This window comes from Eschrichtius robustus, chromosome 17 (assembly GCF_028021215.1).
Source record: "Eschrichtius robustus isolate mEscRob2 chromosome 17, mEscRob2.pri, whole genome shotgun sequence".
Lineage (NCBI taxonomy): Eukaryota > Metazoa > Chordata > Mammalia > Artiodactyla > Eschrichtiidae > Eschrichtius > Eschrichtius robustus.
In genome coordinates, this window is record NC_090840.1 from 4484203 (window position 1) to 4505774 (window position 21572).

Sequence of the window (21572 nt, forward strand, 5' to 3'; positions counted from 1 at the left end):
GAAACTTGATGTTCTGGTGTCAAAACAAGGTTTTGTGGTCATGGCTATTGTTTAAAATATTCAATACAGAATATTTAAGATGACAAACCATACAATTTCGTTCCTTGTCAGTGCCTACTGTTGATGAGAGAGAGAGAGAGAGACAGATGATCGATAGACAGACATATGTGTGTGTATTATAATATATATATAGTGAATGTATATACATATACAATAGTTAAAGCTTTGCTTGTAGCCAGGCCACAGAAGAAAATACCAGTTGCTGGAATCAGTGTTTATTTATCTTGTTTCTTTAAAGCTCTTCTGCTCAGATTTTACTCTGCATTTTTCAGATAGTAAAAGTAACAGCTGTTAACAGCTAACCTGTTTAATGTGCTATAAGATAGAGGAAGAAAATGCAGTATTAGAATATATATGCATAACATCCTCATAGCTGTTAATGATTTCTGATTCAGCTATATCAGTAGTTAACATTTGATCAAATATTATTTAAGGACTGAGGTATTCCTCATAAATATGGACTATCTGAAATTTGTTATATACATCTCATTTCCCCACAAGTATTGTAAAGATTATCTCAATCACATTAAATTGTAGATTAATACTAGATATATAATGCTTGGCATGCTGAATGTTTGGAATTTTCCTCCCAAGCTTATCACTTTTGCCGTATTATGTTTAGGTCTGAAGTTGGTAATGTGAGGGGCTGTGAATTTAGTCCAGGTTGATCTTTGCACCTGGAAAATATTGATGAAAAGGAGCTGAGAATTTAAATGCAATTTACATCTTCAGAAAATCAGTGGACTAGATTTTGTGTAGGTATGTGGAGGGCGTGGGTTACCTGTGGGTGTCTGTGTGTGAGGTATGGTAGGGAGTTATGTAGATGTGTTTGTGTGTCTACATCTTCAGTAATGCTGAGGAAATTACAAAATTAAGATGTTCTTAGGAATGAGATTATGTTGATAAGGTTGGTGCAGAACTCCTGGTGTCATCTTGTGATGTAAGGAAAACCCTATCTTCCATTAGCATGCTCTACAAGACGATAAATAAGAATGACCCTATCAGAAAATGAATGAGTCATACAGTAAAGATGGCAAACATCTTCTGAATGCGTTCACCTCAGAGGAGGAGTTGGGCACACTGACATTTCAGAGTGGGGTTTATCGGGAACATCTCCTGTCAGCAGGAATGAGGGCTGTGTGTTTAAGCCACTACCCTCTCGTGCTTAGACTGCATACTTCATCCTTGATGACGAAGACTTGAAACTTTTTTCCTTCTTAAATGAAGGAAATTCATTGGTAATTATGCTAAAATTTTAACCATAAATATGGCTTTTTCTAAATGCTCCCTATATGAATGTCTTTTCATTGACATCAACTTCCTTGGTCACCTATGCCTGTTGGGTGTTATTTCTCTTTTTATTAATACAGCAAAGCAGAATCCTAAGAAAAAGAACCTTAGTGACCCCTCCAAGCCCCACCTGGACCCCACTCTGGCTCCCTTTGACACTCAGGAGGTGTAGAAACTACCTTGTTTCCCAGCAGAGTGGTGACCTTCTGCATCTGACCTCGGGAAGAACAGGCAAAGGCCAAATCCAACGTGATGGAAACACTCCCCAGAATAAAATGCCTAAAGGAAACAAGAAGAACTGAAGACGTAAAACCACCTAAATTTTTAGGGTCAAAGAGATGGCCTTATAGATGAGCCCAGAACACCGATAACCTGGGTGTGCGGTGACATCCCTGCACATCGTGAACCCAGCACGTGCACGAGACACGTCTTCTTGTTTAGCGCTCACACAGCCATGAAGGAGGTACGGTTCTCTCCACCTTCAGATAAAGAAACTTGGATCAGAAGCTAAGTGGCCATAAGAATCAGAGAGGAGAAAATACTTCCCAGTTAAATCATAATAACACAGATGCCAAGGAGACAAGACTGCTTGGCCTTTGTCTTCAAGTATGCAAAGGGTTGTTTTCCAGGGAAAGGCCATCAGCCATCCTCCCCTCCCCCAGAGTAGACACGTGTTATAATGCAATGTGAAGGATCTGGATTAGACTAGGAGGGCAGCTCACAACCATGAACTTCTCGACTCTGTCTACCCAGTAGATGGCTGCCAAGAACCATTCAAAAGCTAACTTGTGGGCTTCCCTGGTGGCGCAGTGGTTAAGAATCTGCCTGCCAATGCAAGGGACACGGGTTCGAGCCCTGGTCTGGGAAGAGCCCACATGCAGCAGAGCAACTAAGCCCGTGTGCCACAACTACTGAGCCTGCGTGCCACAACTACTGAAGGCCATGCGCCTAGAGCCCGTGCTCTGCAACAAGAGAAGCCACCGCAGTGAGAAGCCCGTGCACCGCAATGAAGAGTAGCCCCCGCTCGCCGCAACTAGAGAAAGCCTGCACGCAGCAACGAAAACCCAACACAGCCAAAAATAAATAAATAAATAAATAAATAAATAAATAAATTTATTTTAAAAAAAAGCTAACTTGTGGGGTCATATATCAAGGCGTCCCCTTGGCCTCTCTGACCAGCATTGTAAGTTCCCAGACTCCCCTGGTGGGTTGGATGGAGCACGGTGGAAGCATCTTGTCAGATCCACTGAGCGAAGGTGCAAAAGCAGCCATGATGAGGGCCCTTCATGGAAGGCAGACAGCACAGGCTCACGTTGCCATCATAGCGGTCTACAACCAAGGGTGCAATTCAGCACCGCCCAAGTTTCTTCGGTCCTGATTTTGATTCAGGGACATCTTACACAGCTGTCCCTCGTTGGGGGCCTCTTTGTCTCCTGGGATTCAGTTGCAGACCTGAGGCCTCACGTCTACCACATCATTAGTTCTCACCAAAGGTTGATTGTAACTTCTTACAGAATATTTCTATTTTAAAACCTCTTCCCTTTTTGAAACTCACCTAAGGGTGCTTAACACAAGAAGTAACTCCAAGGCTCCTGTCCTGGTAGCTATTAAAAACACAGACAAACCAAAACACCTGCACAGAAGAGTTAACTTGACAGTTTTGCTCCTGTTTCTGGAACACAGTGACTTTTCACTGGAACACAAGTCCTTCTTCATGTCATTCAAAATTTCTGTGGAAAAGAACTCATGAGCTTATTCTTTTATATTTATTTCTCAATTCCCTATGCAGTTTACTAGATTAAAAGACACAATAGTCTAGCTTCTTTGAATAATCGCTCATCTGTCCCCATGTGTTAGAACTGAATGACAAATATGACCAGTCTTCCTTTGCTTTCTGCATTGATGTTCTGTGTCTAGAACAGCTGGTATTACCAGTTAGGTGAGAGGTGTTTGGGGCTGTTTGTCAACGTGGACAAAATTCCCTGCCCTGAGAAGTAAATTATTATGAAACCAGATCTCCCTGGAGTCAAACCTCTGGGGAAGCACGACGTGGAATTGCATGATACAGGTCAAACGTGGAACAAGAGCTGAAGCCCTGAAGACCTCTCTCAGGGACTCGCTCTACAGCTGGAGGGCTGGTGTCCACACAGCCCGCACAGGAGATAGCCGTGCCAGAAGGGAAAGAACGTGACACTGAAGTACAAGTTTGTGTTTTCATCCCACATACACGTGGGGCAACATTTTCTCACCATGTGGTGTGAGGAACCGGTGGGAACAGTTGTGTCTCATGTTCCGCATTTCTACGCACACCCATTGGGCCTCTTCTCTTCCAACCTTCCCTTCCGGCAGCTGATGAAGAAGATGGCGAAAAAAAAATAATAATGTGACAAAATGTGGTAAACCATTTAAATATTGACAAGATGGAAGAGAACCAATTGTGATCGCAAAGGCTCTTTATTGTCATCGGGTTTTTTTTGTTGTTTTTTTTAAAATTTACTTATTTATTTATTTATTTTTGGCTGTGTTGGGTCTTCGTTTCTGTGCGAGGGCTTTCTCTAGTTGTGGCAAGCGGGGGACACTCTTCATCGCGGGCCTCTCACTATCGCGGCCTCTCTTGTTGCGGAGCACAGGCTCCAGACGCGCAGGCTCAGTAGTTGTGGCTCACAGGCCTAGTTGCTCCGCGGCATGTGGGATCCTCCCAGACCAGGGCTCGAACCCGTGTCCCCTGCATTAGCAGGCATATTCTCAACCACTGCGCCACCAGGGAAGCCCCCTATTGTCATCGTTTTTCAGAGCACAAACTTGAGAAAAGCCCAAGCTGACTGAGCTGTGGGCATAAGACTCCTGATGTCCATCACTGCTGATTTAGACAAAGTAGAAAACTCTCCTGATACTGTGTAATACTCCTAATAGAGCTAATGTCTGTTAAATAGCATAAACCATTGTGTGCTTCCAGCTGGAAGCAAAAACTGATATGATGTAGGCTCTTGGTCCATCTCATGAAAATAACTAATGATAAAGAAATAGAATTTGAGACTCTCCCCCCAATTCAATTTAACACACTTTGGTGAATCCCAGCGTGAACAGAAAATAGTGCTCAATGGTGAGCTTCAGTGATGAGTGAGACCCTCCAGCCTTGGAGGTCTGGAACAGAAGCCAACACAGAAACAGATAAACCCACCCAGTGAGGTAGCTTCCGTGTTGGCGGCATGCACAAGTCGGGTGCAGGGAAGGATTCTCGGTTGGGGTCATCAAGAAAGGTCTTCTGAGGTGAGATACATTAGCAGAGTTTTAAACCACAACTGTAAGTTTCCCTAGTGGAGAAAAGAGATAAGGTCATTCTAAGAAAAGGTAATGTGAATGTGCAAAATGCATTTCAGGCCAAGAGCGCTACATATGCAAATACACTTCTTATCAGAATGCAGGGCATTTTCCCCATCTTTGTGTCTTTACATATGTAGTTCCCTTGGGCTTTTTTGGAAATTTTTGCATGTTCTGAATTTTTAAAATTCTGAAATCTTTTGTACATTCATGTTACCCATATATATAATGCTTGTATAAGTATATATTATATATATAATGCGTGTGTTTTGGGGTAACATTGGAATTTTTAAGTAGTCAGATAAAATTATTATAAGGACTTTGACTTTCTGGTCAACTTTCTTCAAGCAAGAAGGCAACCTTTGTATTCAGTGATGTATAGGTGTTAAACCAGCCCCTGCGGCTCTGGTAACCCCTACCTTCCCCCTGCCACTGTCCTGTGCCGTAATACTGTGATGGGAAAACAAAATCACCTTTTATTTCTGTTCCAGAATCAAATTTTCAAATATTATTCATGGAAGAAATGAATGAAATGGAACACAAAGGAAAATATACAAACCAATTTCACATAAATCAGTAAAAACTGTGGCAAAGCAGCTTAGGAATGTTGACCTACCGTCAACTTGATCAAGACACTTATAGCAGAGGAAAGCTTTAGATTCACAGGGAGGGAAAATATAACATAAATCCATATTATTATTTTAATTTTTAATTTTTATTTATTTTTTAAATTTTTATTTTATACTGGAGTATAGTTGATTAACAGTGTTGTGTTAGTTTCAGGTGTACAGCAAAGTGATTCAGTTATTTGTACACATGTATCTATTCTTTTTCAAATCCTTTTCCCATTTAGGTTGTTACATAATATTGAGCAGAGTTCCCTGTGCTGTACAGCAGGTCCTTGCTGGTTATCTATTTTAAATATAGCCGTGTGTACATGTCAATCCCAAACTCCCAATCTATCCCTCCCCCCCTATTCCCCCCAGTAACATAAGTTCGTCCTCTGTGTCTGTGAGTCTGTTTCTGTTTTGTAAATAAGTTCATTTGTGTCATTTTTTTAAGATTCCGCATAGAAGTGATATTGTTACGCCACTCAAAAGTCAATTCTCGAGAGACAAGTGTTGGTAGGAAAGGAAAGGTTGCTTTATTTCGGAGGCCGGCACCCAGGGGGAAGGGCAGATGCCTGTCCAAAGGCTGACTCCCCCCCTGACGCTCAAGGAGCAAGAGCTTTTATAGACAGAGGGAGGGGCTACACACAGAAACAGCACAGGCAGCTCTGACGGGCATCTTGAAATTGGTCATTGGCTGTCTGACCAGCGTCATCTCGATTGTTTTAGGTACAGTTAATCTTCAGTTCCAGGGTCGGTTTGTTCCCATTTCTTTGAGGCCAATTCTTGGAATTATGGCAGCTTATGTCATGGCTACAGCCTGGTCATCATGTAGTTACCTTCTTCCACCTGGAGGGGGTTTCAGTATCTGTAAGACGGCTCACAGGATACGGCTCAGAATGTTATCTATAGCCCTTAAGGAGGAACTACAGGTCCTTGACTATGCTTAAGGACTAAACTGTTATTTTTTGGTCTCCTTGGACTGTTTTCCTTTGTTTCCGCATTTTCTCACTTCTCTGATTAAACGTATTCTTTGGCTAATTTTCTTCCACAGACAAAAGGCAGGCGGAGGACATGGGGTGGGGGGGGGGCGGGGCGGGGGCGAAGAACAATAGGGTCTTGCTCCGTTTCAGTATCATGTGGTATTTGTCTTTCTCTGTCTGACTTACTTTGCTTAGTATGATAATCTCCAGGTCCATCCATGTTGCTGCAAGTGGCATTATTTCGTTCTTTTTAATAACTGAGTAATATTCCATTGTATATATACATATTACATTTAGAAGTAATTAAAGTACCAAGTGCTGTGAAGGAGAAATTGAAGCATGTTCAGAGAGTGACCAGGGTGTCAGGGGACTTGGGGGGTCATGGGACACCTGGTTGGGGACACTAGGAGTTTTGGAAGGGAGGGGAGGAAAGTGGAAATCTCTGGGGACTCTGAGGTGTCTTCCAGTATTAGGTTGTGTAGAAAAGGTGAATTGGCTTTGTTCAATGTGACCCTCAGGGGATGAACCAGAAGCAAAGGTGGTGCAGGAGCACCAGTTTCAGAAACTCTCTCCCTAACAGCGCTGGCCTGTTACTCAAGGACCCGATCTTGAGGACTTCATCACTATTCATAAGGAATGAGCACATCATGACCCAAAGAACAAGAAAGCCAGAGCACTAATTAGGTCAAGGACTATGTCACTTTACTTTCTTTGTAGTATCTATACCCTCTTGTCTTCTCTCTCCATAGGATAATTTGACTTCTTTTTCATGGTATTAAAGAACAAATACAAGTTTGTCAGAATCAAATGTGATGACCATTCAGAGACAGCATCTTTCACACCCAACGGGAAATGGCACTGGCTTTCAGGATTGCCAAGCTTGTTTTCATTCTCATGCTTTTCCAAACACTTTTGGAAAATTAATATGCAGTACTTAAGAGCACCCACCACACTGGTGATTATTATCAGGAAATTTTCTTCAAGCAGTGGGGTAATTTTATTATGGATTCAATACACTGTTTTTTTCTTCTTTTGTATAGCTTTGAAATTTTCAATAGTAAAAGTTTTTTTAAAAGGCATCAGGAGGGTTTACAAACACATACGTCCTGGAACTTGACTTGCATCATGCCCTTGGGGACATCCATCTGCTGAGCACCACTGAGCACATGATGGAACTGACCAGGAAGGGTGTCTGTAGATTATCGAAGTAGCAAATCCCTTCTACACCTGTGTCTCACCTCCCTCTTCATATTACAATGCAATGGAATGCCTTTAATGAAGGCGAAAATTGCAGTGACTCCTCAAAGTGAACCGTTAAGAATAAGGGCCAACTTGGGGCCTTAAGTGATAAGCCACTAAGGTAGTTGTTTCCTGGATGTGCTTGCACATATATGGTGGTTTGCAGAAGAGAAAAAACAGCCCTGGTGTTTGAAGGATTAGTTATCACTCCGGTCTTTCTTTTTCTCTGTGTTTCCTTTCTAGGTATTTCCACACGATATACCTAGGTATTCGAAGTCGACAGAGCGGAGAGAATGACCGGTGGAGGTTTTACTGGAAGATGGTCTACGAGTACGCGGACGTGAGCATGCTACACCTGCTTGCCACGTTCCTGGAGAGCGCTCCCCAGCTGGTGCTGCAGCTCTGCATCATCGTACAGACTCACAGCCTGCAGGCCCTCCAAGGTAAGGGCTTGCGATCCACTTTCTGCATTTGGGGAAAGGTGGTCGGCTCCTTTTCTCACAACCCGAGGACCGTTCCAATACCCTTTGACGCAGGTCACGGTGCTCTGTATTATTGTCGGCCGCTTGACACCTGTGTTTGTGAATGATGCCTATTTTCTTCTTCGCCATCACTTATCATGGGTAATTTACAGAAAGACTTTTTTGCCCTCAAGCTGCCCTTCCAGTAGGAAAAAAAATCCTTATGATTTTACACTTGCTCAATATGAGAACAGAATCCACTGAAGCTTTCTGGCTTGTACGATAATTTCCAAAAATTTGAGAAAAGACCTATAGCCCTCTCTAATGTTGTATGTATATTAAATGTTACATATATTATATACGTTTTATATATAAATTTATATATATAATACATATTTGAATATTAGGGTAATCGCCACCATTTCTTTTTGATATTAGGACACAAAAGGAGAGAGATTAAAGGAAATGATAAAGATTACCTTAATATTTTTAAAAAGACGGTCATATGGGAAAATGTTGTCAGTATTTAATAATGTATTGTTTATGTAGTACTAAGTTTTATAAAATGAATATTACAGTCAGGTTAATATTTTTGGGTTTTGCCGTCTTGTTTGATCATCTCATCCGTAAGACGATTCCATTGATAACAGATCCGCCCCAATGTTTCCTTAGGGCCTGCTGCTGAAATCTTTTCTAGAAGCAGATTAGACAGACCAGTGGGTAGACAGGTGACTACATGGGTGGGGGAGGATGGATAGGTAACATTTTCTACATGGTTTCCTGGTAATTTGTCAATCCTGTGACTAAACAGATGTTGTTAAACAGGTAACGTTCTGTAATGTGCTCGTTTTGTTTCAGTCTCAGCAGAGCCTTGCTGTGACTTGCTGTATGTACTGGGCCATCCTCTAATCTGATCTGCTTGGTCTGGGGAATCTCTACAAGGTCCTTATAACTTTTTAGAGCAAGGAGCACATAAGCCTGGGCTGGGTACTTTACTAATTGGAGGGAGGGGGAGGCGTATTACAGGAAAAGAGAGAGGGGCTGTGTGCTGGTAGCCAGTGGGCTGCTGATTTATGAATTCCTGGCCCAGCCCTGGTTGTACACGAGAATAGCTTCAGTCCAAGAAGTTTGAGAAAGGAGTCAAAGAGGTCCATGGGGTGGGAGTCTCCCATGCTAGTAAGCAAAATGGAAGAACGAGAAAATGGGTGTTAGCACAGAAGCAGAGGAGAAAAGCTTGGGGGAGGCGAGCTTTATCCACCTCCGCCATGTGAATTATCCATGGACGAGCCTCTTCAGACGTGAGACACCACACGCTGCAGAGGGAAGCTCCGGCTTTGCTTATCTCACTTCCTCGCTGTGAGACCTGGTACAAGCCACTTAACCTCTCTGAGTCCCAGTTTCTCAAACTAAACTAGATGATCTCCAAACTCCTTGACAGTGCTCTTCTACTGCTGCGTCCGTGAATGCTCAGTAAACTTACGGGGCCAGGCATATGCATCAGGAGGTGGTCTGTACGTGAGGATACAAATTCAAAGTCAGCATCAAATTGAATCTCTGTCAAATTCTCATCTCCAGAAGAACTTGGCACCCCCTTGGTATAGTTACACACCTGAGAACTCTCTGGAAGAGAAAACCCCAGGCACAAGTGAGGAGTGTGGCAAGCCACCTTCCCGTGTGGCCCGAGATCCTGAGGGTCTCTGCTAGTTTCCTAAAAGATCTGTAACATCACAGAGAAGTTCTTATCCTAAAGATGATGGAGATGGAGAAGGAAAGGAGAGGGAGGGTGTGAGAAAATGAGATCACCTTTTCCGTTTGAGAGCTTTATGTAAAGTTTTATAGAAAAAAAAGAAACAGAGAAAAGACAATTCTTTGTCTTTATCAGATTATTCATCCCAAACATAGGAATCAAAATATGTGTTTCTTGGAGTTGTGGCTCTTCCCTGACGCCTGGTGTCCCCAGCTTAGCGGCTAAGCTCACTGTTGCATCAGGTTTGCTACAGATTTTGGGAGCGGGACCTCGTCCTTGGCCAAGGCAAGCCTTGCTGTCAAAATCAGAGAGCCGTGGGGAAAATATGTCCTGTGTCACTCCCAAGGTGGTCAAAAGACAGTTAGATCCAGGGCTTCCCTGGTGGCGCAGTGGTTGAGAATCTGCCTGCTAATGCAGGGGACACGGGTTTGAGCCCTGGTCTGGGAAGATCCCACGTGTCGCGGAGCAACTAAGCCCGTGAGCCACAATTACTGAGCCTGTGCGTCTGGAGCCTGTGCTCCGCAACAAGAGAGGCCACGATAGTGAGAGGCCCACGCACCGCGATGAAGAGTGGCCCCCACTTGCCGCAACTAGAGAAAGCCCTCGCACAGAAACGAAGACCCAACACGGCCGTAAGTCAATAAATAAACAAATACTTTTAAAAAAAAAAAAAAGATAATTTAACAATACAAGTTATCATTTAAAAAAAAAAAAAAAAGACAGTTGGATCCAAATATCACTAGGATCAATGCAAGTCACTGAGCACAGGATGAGGAATAGGGCCACTGAGCTGATCTTACAGTTGCCATTTTTTAAGCAGGGAGATGGGCAGAAAGTTGTGTTAAAAGACCAAAGAGAGGAAATACCTGACAGCAAACAAGCACCACAAAACCTCCAGCAAACGAAGACCAGCTCAGGCAATGCCATCTCAATCCTCTTGCATTTTGAGGAGAAACTCATCTGCAGAGAGAGCTTCTAAATTCAACCCTCTGCTGACAGATGACCCCACTTACAAATGAACCAGCTCATACATTAAACTGATGTGAATTATAAGAACTGAGCCTTTCCTCTCTAGGAAAAGAAAAATGAATGTGATAGAACCTAGTCTGGCATCTATTTTCACATATCTTTATGGTAAAAGATTCTTAAGATTTATATATAAAAGCACAACTTTCTGCAATGAACGCACATAATCAGTGGCATGAAAGCTGTGAGGTATTTGCAGATAGCTCTGAATTTAAATCTTCAAAATATTTGTATTTAGCAGGTAAGAGTGGTCCTAAGTCTGCAAGTTATTTCCATAAATGACTATGTCTAAAATTATTATCTTTAGGACAGAAAGAAAAATGCTTTCTTAATCCAATTTCAACCATCTACTGCTCTCTGATGGACACTCTTTTAAAACCAATTAAAAAATCAAACAAGAAGAAGTACAACATTTAAAACTGATGCTGAAAAATTGTATTCCCCTTGTGGAAGTTGGTGTAGCCCTAAAACCCTGTCGGCTGTGAAAACCCTTTCTCAGGGCTCCTTACTTACTGAATAATCAAGTCAGAGAGGCCTCGCTGTACTGGAGGCCGACAGGCTCAGTGGAGAGCTAAGTAAAGCGTAATTGTTTCTCAGTTTGTCCTGTCCCAGGAAGGAGAATTCAGCTCCTGTTCTGAGACCAGGAATCAGGGCCGAGCAGAAACTTGAACATGAATATCCAGTTCTTTCCACTCCACACTGCCACCTTTGACAGAATTGCTGCTCTTCATTGGCTCTGGCATTTGCCTAGGAACATCTGTCTCTGGAGAGCAAGAAATACTCAGGGAGCCTCAACTGTACCCGCACAACTAAGACAGCACGTGGAACGTAAGGCAGCACGGCAGCCTGCGCTTACAGCTTCCAGTTGACACTGCGTTACGTTTCCAGTGCAATCCCATTTCCCCACCTGGAGAGAGAGAGAGCGAGAGAGCAAGGCAGGCAGGAGGACAGGAGGAGGGGCAGAGAGATGTAGAAGGACTGTGTGTGGTAAGCAGAGATGGGCAAAGCGCGCTGTTAGTCTCCGTGTAGAGGATGCAGCCCTCCGTGTTAGAGATGTAAGACGCGGTCCAAGGCCTGTCAGTCCTATTTTCAAGCAACATCTCAAATCCATCCAGCACATTTGATTCTATCTCTTATAGATGGTGCAAGCAAAGGTGGAAGGTTAACTACCTTCTACAGACCGAAGTTACCCCTCCTTATAAAAGGGCTGGTGGGCTGGAGGGTCTCTGGAGTCACTTGCAGCTTTGTGATGCTCCGAGCACTCGTCTTTGGCCGTGTAGACCGGCTGGCAGAGAGGGTACTGATCCGTGCGGGTACCGGTGTCCGCAGGCCCTGCCTAGCCGGCAGCGTTGCTCAGAGCCGCGCCATTGGGGGGGAAGCCCGCGCTCCTCGGAGCGGCCCGGGACGCCGTGCGGGGTCACCGCGCACACGCCGTGAAAGCTTCTCAGCCAGAACGGGTGAACCACGGCCCAGGCTGCATGCAGCACAGTCACCTGGCTCTGACGGCCAGGTGTGCACGCCCGCGCCGCGGAGCCTTCGTGTACGAACAGCGCTTCCTGGAAGGAACCGTCTAGGTAAGCAGAAGAAATCAGGCCCTCACCAGATGCAAGTGGGTGCCTACGAAGCAGCGCAATTGTTTCCGCTTTTTCCAGACGGCTTTAGTTCTTCATTTCCAATTTCCACCTTTACTTGCCATTGTTGGAAAATCGCATTTTACACTCCCTGGGTATTTAAGCGGTGGTGCACAGAGTGAGTTAGGAACAAATGCCTTCCCACAGGCCGTGTGCCCAGGAAAGCTTTGCTGAGCAGGAAAAGACACCTACACCTACCTCGATTCCGATTTCTTCGTATCCAAAACCCCCATGGTTGCCCGTTTTGCCGACAGTTTAACCCGAATACTCCGTGAACGGAATTAAGCAAAGGGGGCTGGAAGAAGTTTCTAATTATTCTTTTCCTGTCTTGCATCCCACGAGACTACAGGGAAGTCAGAAGTTAAGGGACTCTCCTTACACAGACACCGTCCCCAGGCAACCACGGTAGGAGACACCTTGAGTGTGACAACTGCCTCCTTTGTCACATCCTGATGAGGACTTTTAAGACCCAAATCACTGGATTTCCAGTTGCTCCATTTTATGGTAAAGCAGGTGGAGCCACGCCCGGCTACCTTCCCGAGGCTGAGGTTAGAGAAGGAACCCATCGACCCCCAGGCCCAAGTCCTCTGTGCCGAGTTCCTGTCTCTGCACCCGGCTCCACCCGTGGATTTCTGCAGGGGAGGGAGAATGCCGGGGAGAGTGTCAGCCTGTGAGTGGGACTGTGTCCTGTCCCTTTTGATCTGTCTGTTTTTCTGTTGCTATTTTCGTTAAGTTCATTAACACATTTATCGAATGTCTATTGTGTTCATGATGGTGCGTGAAGGGCTGTAAAATTTGTCCTAAAAAACAATTCACTTTTTATTAAAAGTTTGTAATGTGACATTATAAACAACGTGGCAAAACATATTTAGAAAGGCCTAACTCATCTGGGTGTATTCCAGAAAAGCTGTTCCGTCTTCTAGATGGGATGAGAGAAAAGGAGAGCAGGTCTAGGTCCCCGTCCCGCACAGAGGGACCACACAGCCCCTGCTTGAGCCCGTTCTTCACTAGAGGGCAGTTCACACTGCATCACAGACACTACGTGGGAGGCACGGTCATGGGCGTCTAGCCCGTCACCACCTGACGCGTGGGTCTCTGATCCGTACCAGCCCCGCTCACCAATGCACCCTGAGGCTCCACCATCCCACCGGCAAGGCTGCTCGTTATCCCAAAACGGATGCGGCAAAAGCTCTCCTCTCCAGCGCTGGGCAGGCAGTTCTCCGTTCCCTCTGCAGAATGTTCTTCCTGATGCCCTTAGTGCGTTGAACGTCTACGCCAACCGGGCGATCTTGGGTCCACAGGCCCAGTTGTCTCCTCAAGTTGAGCTGAACACTTAGCAAGGGTCAGTCTGGTTTTCTGAAGCTGCTTATCTCAAGGTTCTGGTTCTGGTAGTCATTTCGCTTAATTAGCATTTAAACTGATGAAATACGAGTGTGAAAAGAGTTGTTTCTATGAAATCTATACTGATAGCTTTGGAAAACGTAGATCCGTGGGCAGTGCGTTTCCAATCACGTAGCGTTGGGACCCCTCTCCTGCCCCCTGGTGTCTGGTCCGAGGACGCTGCGGGTCGGAGGGCTGCACCTGCCCCTTGGCTCTTCCTTGCACAGCCCTTGCCAAGAGCTTATGCACATACTTTAATGTTCTCCCACCACCCTGGGACTTTTGCTGTTTCATCTCCGATCATCAGCTGCCGTGTCTTGCTTTTTGTGTGTCCATTAGAATATCATCCCCAACCAGGAACGCAAAACAGGTTATAGGTATCTCAGAAAGCAGGGATTTAAATCAGGGACTCTACTCCACGGGAAGATAAGCGGACAAAGAGCGGATGCGTATAGAAGTCCAGGATTCTTCATTAAAGGAAGCAGCTCCCAGCCCGGGGGCCAGAAGAATCAGGGATGTGTGCCCAGGTCTCTGGGGAGGGGCGCAACCTGGCGAGTGCTGGGTGACCAGAGGGGCCAGCCTAGCCGCTGCAGAGGCTGCCAGGCAGGGATGGAGCGACGCTCACAGAAATCATCTTACTGCTGAGGGCCCCGTCCCATCTGCTGCTTCCCCCGCTGCGGTGAGGCTGTGTCCGGCGGGCCCCAAAGAGCCGAGGGCTGGTGGCTGGAGAAGTCCAAGACTAACTGGATGCTGATCTGAGCAGGAAGCCAGAAAAATGTGTCCTTTCCTCGCCTCCCACTTTCCAAGCTCCGCCCACTGCCACCTCCAGGCAGAACCTAGCGGGAAGCTGGAGTCAAGGAGCTGGGGACCCCGCCTGCCAGGCAACTGGCACACGCGCCCCACTCTGCTGGGCTCCTTTTGCCTGCTTCCACCTAGGAGATTTGATCATCAAGCTAGTTACAGCTGTTTTCTGAGTGAAAGCCTGAAAGACTTATCGTATGAGACGAACGCACGCATTTTAGACCAGGGAGACTGTGTCATCTTAAATACATCCAAGCAGCCGAGTTTGGCAACTGATGCATCTCTCTGAAACGTCTGACCACACATCTCAAGTGGTCACTCAGCACTGTCAAGCACCCGACATTGTTTCTCCTTGAAATTCACTCTCCTGCTACAAAACTGACCGTTTCCTTCCTTCTTCTGTGTCCTCACACTTCCAACCATCTGCCTCCATCACTTCAAACCACTGCTTTCACTTCCTATGTCAGTGGGAAGACAGAAGCAGTGAAATAAGAATGGCTTTATTTTCCCACCACTAACCCCACCTCCTTCTGCACCCATCACCCGGCTTCCCTCCATTTACCATGGGTAAGCTGTGCCAGCTCCCATCTCGTGACCCCTCTTCTTCTGCGCTGGATCCCGTGCCCTCTCACCTACATAAGCATCGTGTTCGTGAAATTATCCTCTCTCTCTCCTGCATTATCAATTTCTCCTTTCTACTGGGCCATTGCCATCACACATAAACAAGCACACCGTGATAACTCTAATCTTTATTTTTTAAAAAATTGTCCCATATCACCTGCTACCATATTACCACAATTAATTATATTTTAGTGCTTATTGAGTTCTTTCATGTTTCGTATATATTACATTAAAATAGAATTAAAATATGGATACTATTTTGTAACCTCCTCTTTTCTGGCAGTACATCATGAATATATGTCCATGACGATGTATGTAATTCCGCATCATTTCTCACTACTGCGTAATTTACTAGCACACGGATTATCTTTTCCTTTTCCACTAACTCCCTGTTTTCGAAATGATAAGTGATCATCTATAGTCACCATAATCAATAATCCTATGATAAGCCTATTATAAACGCATTAAGAAAATCTTTGCAGCCTTAGTTAAATACCTAAAGTGAAATGGGTGGATTTGAGGGCAAGCTTGTGGGCTAGAAGGCTTTTGATACGTAATGTCAAACTGGCAATTTTAAAGTACATTTCTTGAGAGTCCTGCAGTGTCTCAACTTTCTGATCCAAATGCACAGGAAGTCAGTGAGGGCAATAAATGTGACAAGGACTGGGAATGGGACAAATCTTTTGAGATTTGGGAAAGAGCTCTTAATGGTGCCCATTGCAATAGGAAGGGCGTAATTCCAAGAAGTGTTCTAGTTTCTTCCCTTGTTACTTCATTGTACCCACCATATAAACTTTATTAAATCTATTCTATTAAGCAGCAGCTCATTATTGACGAAACAAAATTTTAAGAACAGCTTCATCAAAGACTTTTAATTTGAACCAAAATTGTTAGGAAAGTAGACATAGGTTCCTCAAAACACATAACAAAAAATCTGACCCAAGAAAACTTTTAAAGAGCTAAACCACACAAAAATTATAAAACAGCAGCCTTTACACTGGAGAGTTGTGATTTCTTTTGGTGTTATAGATACGTTAAATGTATTCAGTAGTATTTAGTGTGAAGGCCCACTGGGTATTAAAAAAAGACAGCACGTCCTCCCTCCCAGGTGCTGACAAATTCCGCAGAGGCTGATGCAGTTGATGATGTCACAGCAAAGGCTGGCACGCATTACTTCCCGGCTGCATGGACCCTCCGCTCTGGGCCCATTATAAGCAGTTGGTGGATATTTGTTGAATAAAAGAAAGAATGAACGTCTGCTGGGTGACAAAGCCCTAGGCTAGGTGTACTTGATACAAAACCAAATGGCATAGCCCCTGCTCTCAAAGAATTCAACCTAATGGAAAAGAAAGACCAAAAAATTGTTATTATTCAATGTGCTCTATACTGTTGGTGGCCATGTTAAGGCCCTTTGGTGACATAAAATGATCTCTTATAGAAAATGATACAGATCACAATAGCCAAAACATGGAAACAACCTAAATGTCCATCAACAGATGAATGGATAAAGAAGATGTGGTATACAATGGAATACTACTCAGCCATAAAAAAGAATGAAATAATGCCAGTTGCAGCAACATGGACACAACTAGAGATTATCACGCTAAGTGAAGTAAGTCAGAAAGAGAAAGACAAATAACCGTATGATGTCACTTATATGTGGAATCTAAAATATGGCACAAATGAACCTATCTACGAAACAGAAACAGACTCATAGACATAGAGAACAGACTTGGGTTGCCAAGGGGGAGCGGGGAGGGAGAGGGTTGGCCTGTGAGTTTGGGGTTGGTAGATGCAAAGGATTACATTTAGAATGGATAAACACCAAGGTCCTACTGTAGAGCACAGGGAACTATATCCAATCTCCTGTGATAAACCATAATGGAAAAGAATATAAAAAAAGACTGTATGTATGTGTATAACTGAGTCATTTTGCTGTACAGCAGAGATTGGTGCAACATTGTAAATCAACTACACTTCAGTAAAAATAAAAAAGAAAGGGAAGGAAGGAAGGGAAAGAAAGAAGAAAGAAAGAAAGAAAGAAAGAAAGAAAGAAAGAAAGAAAGAAAGAAAGAAAGAAAGAAAGAAAGAAAGAAAGAAAAGGAAAGAAAGAAAGAAAGAAAGAAAGAAAGAAAGAAAGAAAGAAAGAAAGAATGGAAGGGAGGGAGGGAGGAAGGAAGGAAGGAAGAAAGGAAGGAAGGAAGAAAGAAAGAAAAATGATACACAGAAGTAGAAATGCGGTGCCGTCTGTGACGTAAGGGAATGTTGGAAGAATCAGGGAAGTTTTCATGAAAAGAGCGGCCTTTGAGCTGGGTCACAAGTGAAGCCTAACATTTTGTCACGTTCAGTAAAGAAAAGACAACAACATGAACGAAACCAGAAGAGGGAGGCCGGTGGTTTTGTCTACACCTGTCTGTCCAGCGCTGCTGCTGGATAACAGTCCCCTCAAAGCAATGAGACCGTTGGTGTTACTTGTGGCACAGGATTAGATTCGTTCCTCATATTTGAAAAATATTTGTAGTAGCAGGGTAAATCCTGCATATATACTTAAAAAATACACGTATTTTTCTGTACGTCTCACTTTTCAGCCTGTTTCTGCATCGTTCAGTATTTGGGGGTTATCAATAAGTCAATCAATAAAATAGTAAACTGCCAGTCTGCTTAATCAATGCATATATGGAGTTGAATTGTAAAGACTCATCATCATCAACATCTTTGTAAGGAGAGGCTCACACACCCGACAGGGCCTGTTGGCCACACTGCTCCCCTCTATTGAAAAGTATTGGCAGAATAAACGATGGGTGTCATGAGGGTAATGATATTATTGATCCCTTTATTTTACATTCAATAGCCTCTGAGTCGTGGTACCACTCCAAGTTATACTTAGAAGAACAGAGAGAAGCTTCATTTGCTGATCGTTGATTCAAGTGCTTGAAATCAACTCTGTATGGCAGCGGCCCCCAGCACAGCTGTGAATAGTTTTGAATTTGAATCATTTTGAACATAATATGAAATAAGGGCCTGACTATTTTTAGGTCCTACTTAATTATCTCCAATAATCAAGCACAAATCTTGGTATTTTTCCACTCAGTATTCCTTCTCTCTCCCTCTCCTTCTCGGTGAGATGTGAGTGAGCATGGGTGCGTGCTTGTTCAGGCACTGGGTGATAGACTGGGTGGGATGAGGGTAGCGGGTGAACAGATGCGAATAATCGCACACGCCTGGCTTGGGAGAGCAGGGACCTGGCGGAAAGTTGCGGAGAGGTTGGTGCAACAGAGAAGCAAACAGGCATAAGGGCTGTCTGCAGTGAATGATGTCCCCAGACACTCACCGTTCCTTCGCCTTTCTTGTGGCTTCCTTGTTTGCCAACCTCCAACCTCCCCAAATATTTCAATAATTTTTCAGTGCTTCGTACCTTCAAGGCGTCAACTTAAAAAAAAAAAAGTACAACGTAGGAGTTGTGAGTTTAAGTTTTATTCAGGGTGATAAATAAATTTAGATAATTTAGCTCCGAGGAAACTCTTCCAAAGTGGTAGGAAAGGAACCAGGATGGATATGATTTTTGGCTGGGAATGTGTGTAGTCCAGCATACATCCTGGTAAAATGGTACACTGGTCAAGAAGAACAGCTATCTCAAGTTAATGATTTCAGTGCTTTTCTATGTATAGAAGATGCAAGAATCTGGGTTCATTAACATTCTTCCTGAGATACACATCTAACTATCTAGGGGACTGCTTTTGCAAAGCACAGAGCATCTCATCCTGACTTCACCCTGAATCTCTCCCAGGATGCACTGTCCCTCAGCTCTGCGGTGACTAACGACTGAATCCCTGTAGAGCTGGGTGGTGAGCAACGCTCTTTGGGGATTTTTGTTTGTTTACAAAGGAAACAGCAGCCCATTCACCTGACCTTTACCCCAAACTCAGAGCAGGTATTTACTTTGAATATCGACATACTGTAATTGTCATTTCTAAAAACTAAAAATAACTACCGTGAATAGTAACCCAAATCCTTGCTGAGCAGAGTCAAAGTGAGGTCAACTTAATAAAAAATTCGAAAGTGGCTTACTATGGTATTTTCCTAAATAACTTTTTTTTTTTCTAGGAAGCCACAGACACAGTTACACGATCAGGATTTTCTGACCCGATTCTGATTGGGTGGGTGAATGAGGGAAGCGCCCACAACCAATGAAATAGTTTTCACTATGAAACCTCTTCTCTATGACAAACTTGTGCCATCACAGAGCATACAGTCGAGTCTAGAAATTTTTTACATTCATTGGGCAGCTTGGAGTTAGACTGATCTGTTTTGAAACAGTCCTTAGATATGGAGGCTAATATTTTCTTGATGACTCAGCAGGAATAAAAAACTGGGATCATTTCCTGTTGACTGAGTTAAGAAAGGGCTTTGTTTCACCGTACTGCTCACTCATGCATGGGAGCCTATATGTATGCAGTCGGGAGGGAGGAGATCCCATCACACTGAGCCAGATGCAAGCAGGAGCAAAAAGGAGCAACTGATTCAATTGGTCTGTAAGCGTTCCTTAGTATAAAACCACATGGAGATTCACTCCCCGAAGCTCACAATGAGCTTCTGATTGCGGAAGGACAGGCCTGCTGAGAGCTGCCTGGGGAAGGTTTTGTCAGCACTTTCATTGTGATTCTAAATTTCCACAGCTTTCCACTCAGCTGTAGAAAAAGTCCGAGAGTCCGTGAGGCTAAGGAGACTCCAAACCTCCAAAACCTTTAAAACATCCATAATATTATCACTTCACACACCTGGACCATTTTATAGGGCGTGAAGTTCTCCAGTGTAGCGTTGAAATGTAGGCCTTTCCAGTGTGTAGGCTTCTGCGAAGGCAGGTACTACCAGATTTTTGTTAGCTAAAACATTGAGCTAAAATTCAAATTTTAAAAAATCTAAAACACATCTGCTAGGCTGTAAAAAGGCAATAGATATTTTTAACATAGACTTTTGGAATAAATGACTGAGTAAATAAATGTATAGATTTTTAAATTCACAGATTTTTAAAACTCAATGCAGATAAGTGAAGAAGCTATTAAAAAAAAAGCATTTGAAAAAAATTTCATTTTTGAAATGTTTCGTGAAGCCCAGAAGAAGACATTTTTTCCAAATTTAAAGATGCTAGGGAATTTTGTGGAAAAGAGGGTACTGGATCTTAAAGAATGAGTGAAATGATTTTGAACGTAGAAATGTTTGGGAGGCAGGTCTTCTGGGCCCTGAGGAGGAAGTCAGAGCATGAGGTGCATGTGCTGTAACACTACCAACTCCCAGAAGTAAGAGGGGAATGATTTGAACTTGATCTTGAAGCTCGAGGGTCCTGAACATCTTTGTCCATATAAGGTCCTGCAACACATGTCTCAATAATGGAATACAATGTCTTAATTAAGACCTGGAAAAAAAAATCATCATTATTTGTTACATTATTTACTGAACAAACATTTGTTGAGTCCCTATCCAATATGGCAGGCACTGATTTGAATGCTAGAAGAATGATGACCAAGACCAGAAGCAGAGGAAGTAAGAGAGAAGTGGGATAATCAGAAGAGCACGGTGATATGATAGCCAAGGCGGTTATTTCAAAAGAGTTGCTCATGAGGGACCAGTCAAGACGAGAACTGAATAGTCTATTAGACTCGGCAATGATGACTTCGCTGTCATCAGGACCAAGCTTAGGAAAGAAGTAAAGATTGCAAATTAGAGGAGGAGAAATCATGGCAGCAAGGTAGCACTTCTAGACTATAAAAGGAAGAAGAAAATCAGTGAAGTGGCTAAGAGGACAATTTTCAGGAAAGAGACATAAACGTAAGACATAAACCACGTGGTGAAGGGTAGGCTTGAGAAGCAGAACAAAAGCAAAATCTTTGTCTTATCCAGTTCCTGCTCTCCTACCCTAGTAGTTAACAAAGGTTAGTGTGAATTAACAAAGGTGACACTACCAGTAGCAGGTAGAGCTGGGACCAGAGCCCAGGGTTCAGGGCTCCTCTCATGGATAAAGGACCCCAATGTGGAGACATTCCATCGTGAATGATCTTTTACGTTTTCACTAACCTTGTAGCCTTCAGTGTGTTCGTTAACCACACTGAGAATTTGCTTCTCTGATTGAAAAAGAATTTCCTGATCTAAGTGGCCACGTTGTGTTAGAATCACATAAACGATGAAAAGGACCTTAACCTCCTGTCTGCCACTTGGGGGTGTCAAGTGGTCCACGTGGGCCATCTTCTTCCTTCCTTCCTTCCTGTCTCACATGGAGAAGGGGAAGGGCACCCGTAGCGTGTTTCTAAATTTGCTATGAAATGAGGTTTCAAAATTCACATTTTATGTCTCTTTTAAATGGATGTAAACCCATTTGAATTCATTTTCCCTAACCTCGGAGTTAAATC

The 21572-nt window shown here is 43.7% G+C and overlaps 1 protein-coding gene and 1 pseudogene across 1 annotated transcript in view; one reads left to right on the forward strand and one right to left on the reverse strand.

Moving 5' to 3' along the window:
* The window catches only part of XKR4 (XK related 4), a 352195-nt gene that overhangs the window by 211632 nt on the left and 118991 nt on the right, over positions 1-21572 (forward strand). The window contains exon 2 of the mRNA XM_068526221.1: positions 7745-7944. Within this exon, the coding sequence (XP_068382322.1) occupies positions 7745-7944 (200 nt within the window). The remainder of the gene's footprint in view (positions 1-7744; positions 7945-21572) is intronic.
* The window catches only part of LOC137751600 (large ribosomal subunit protein uL4-like), a 33061-nt pseudogene continuing 29744 nt past the window's right edge, over positions 18256-21572 (reverse strand).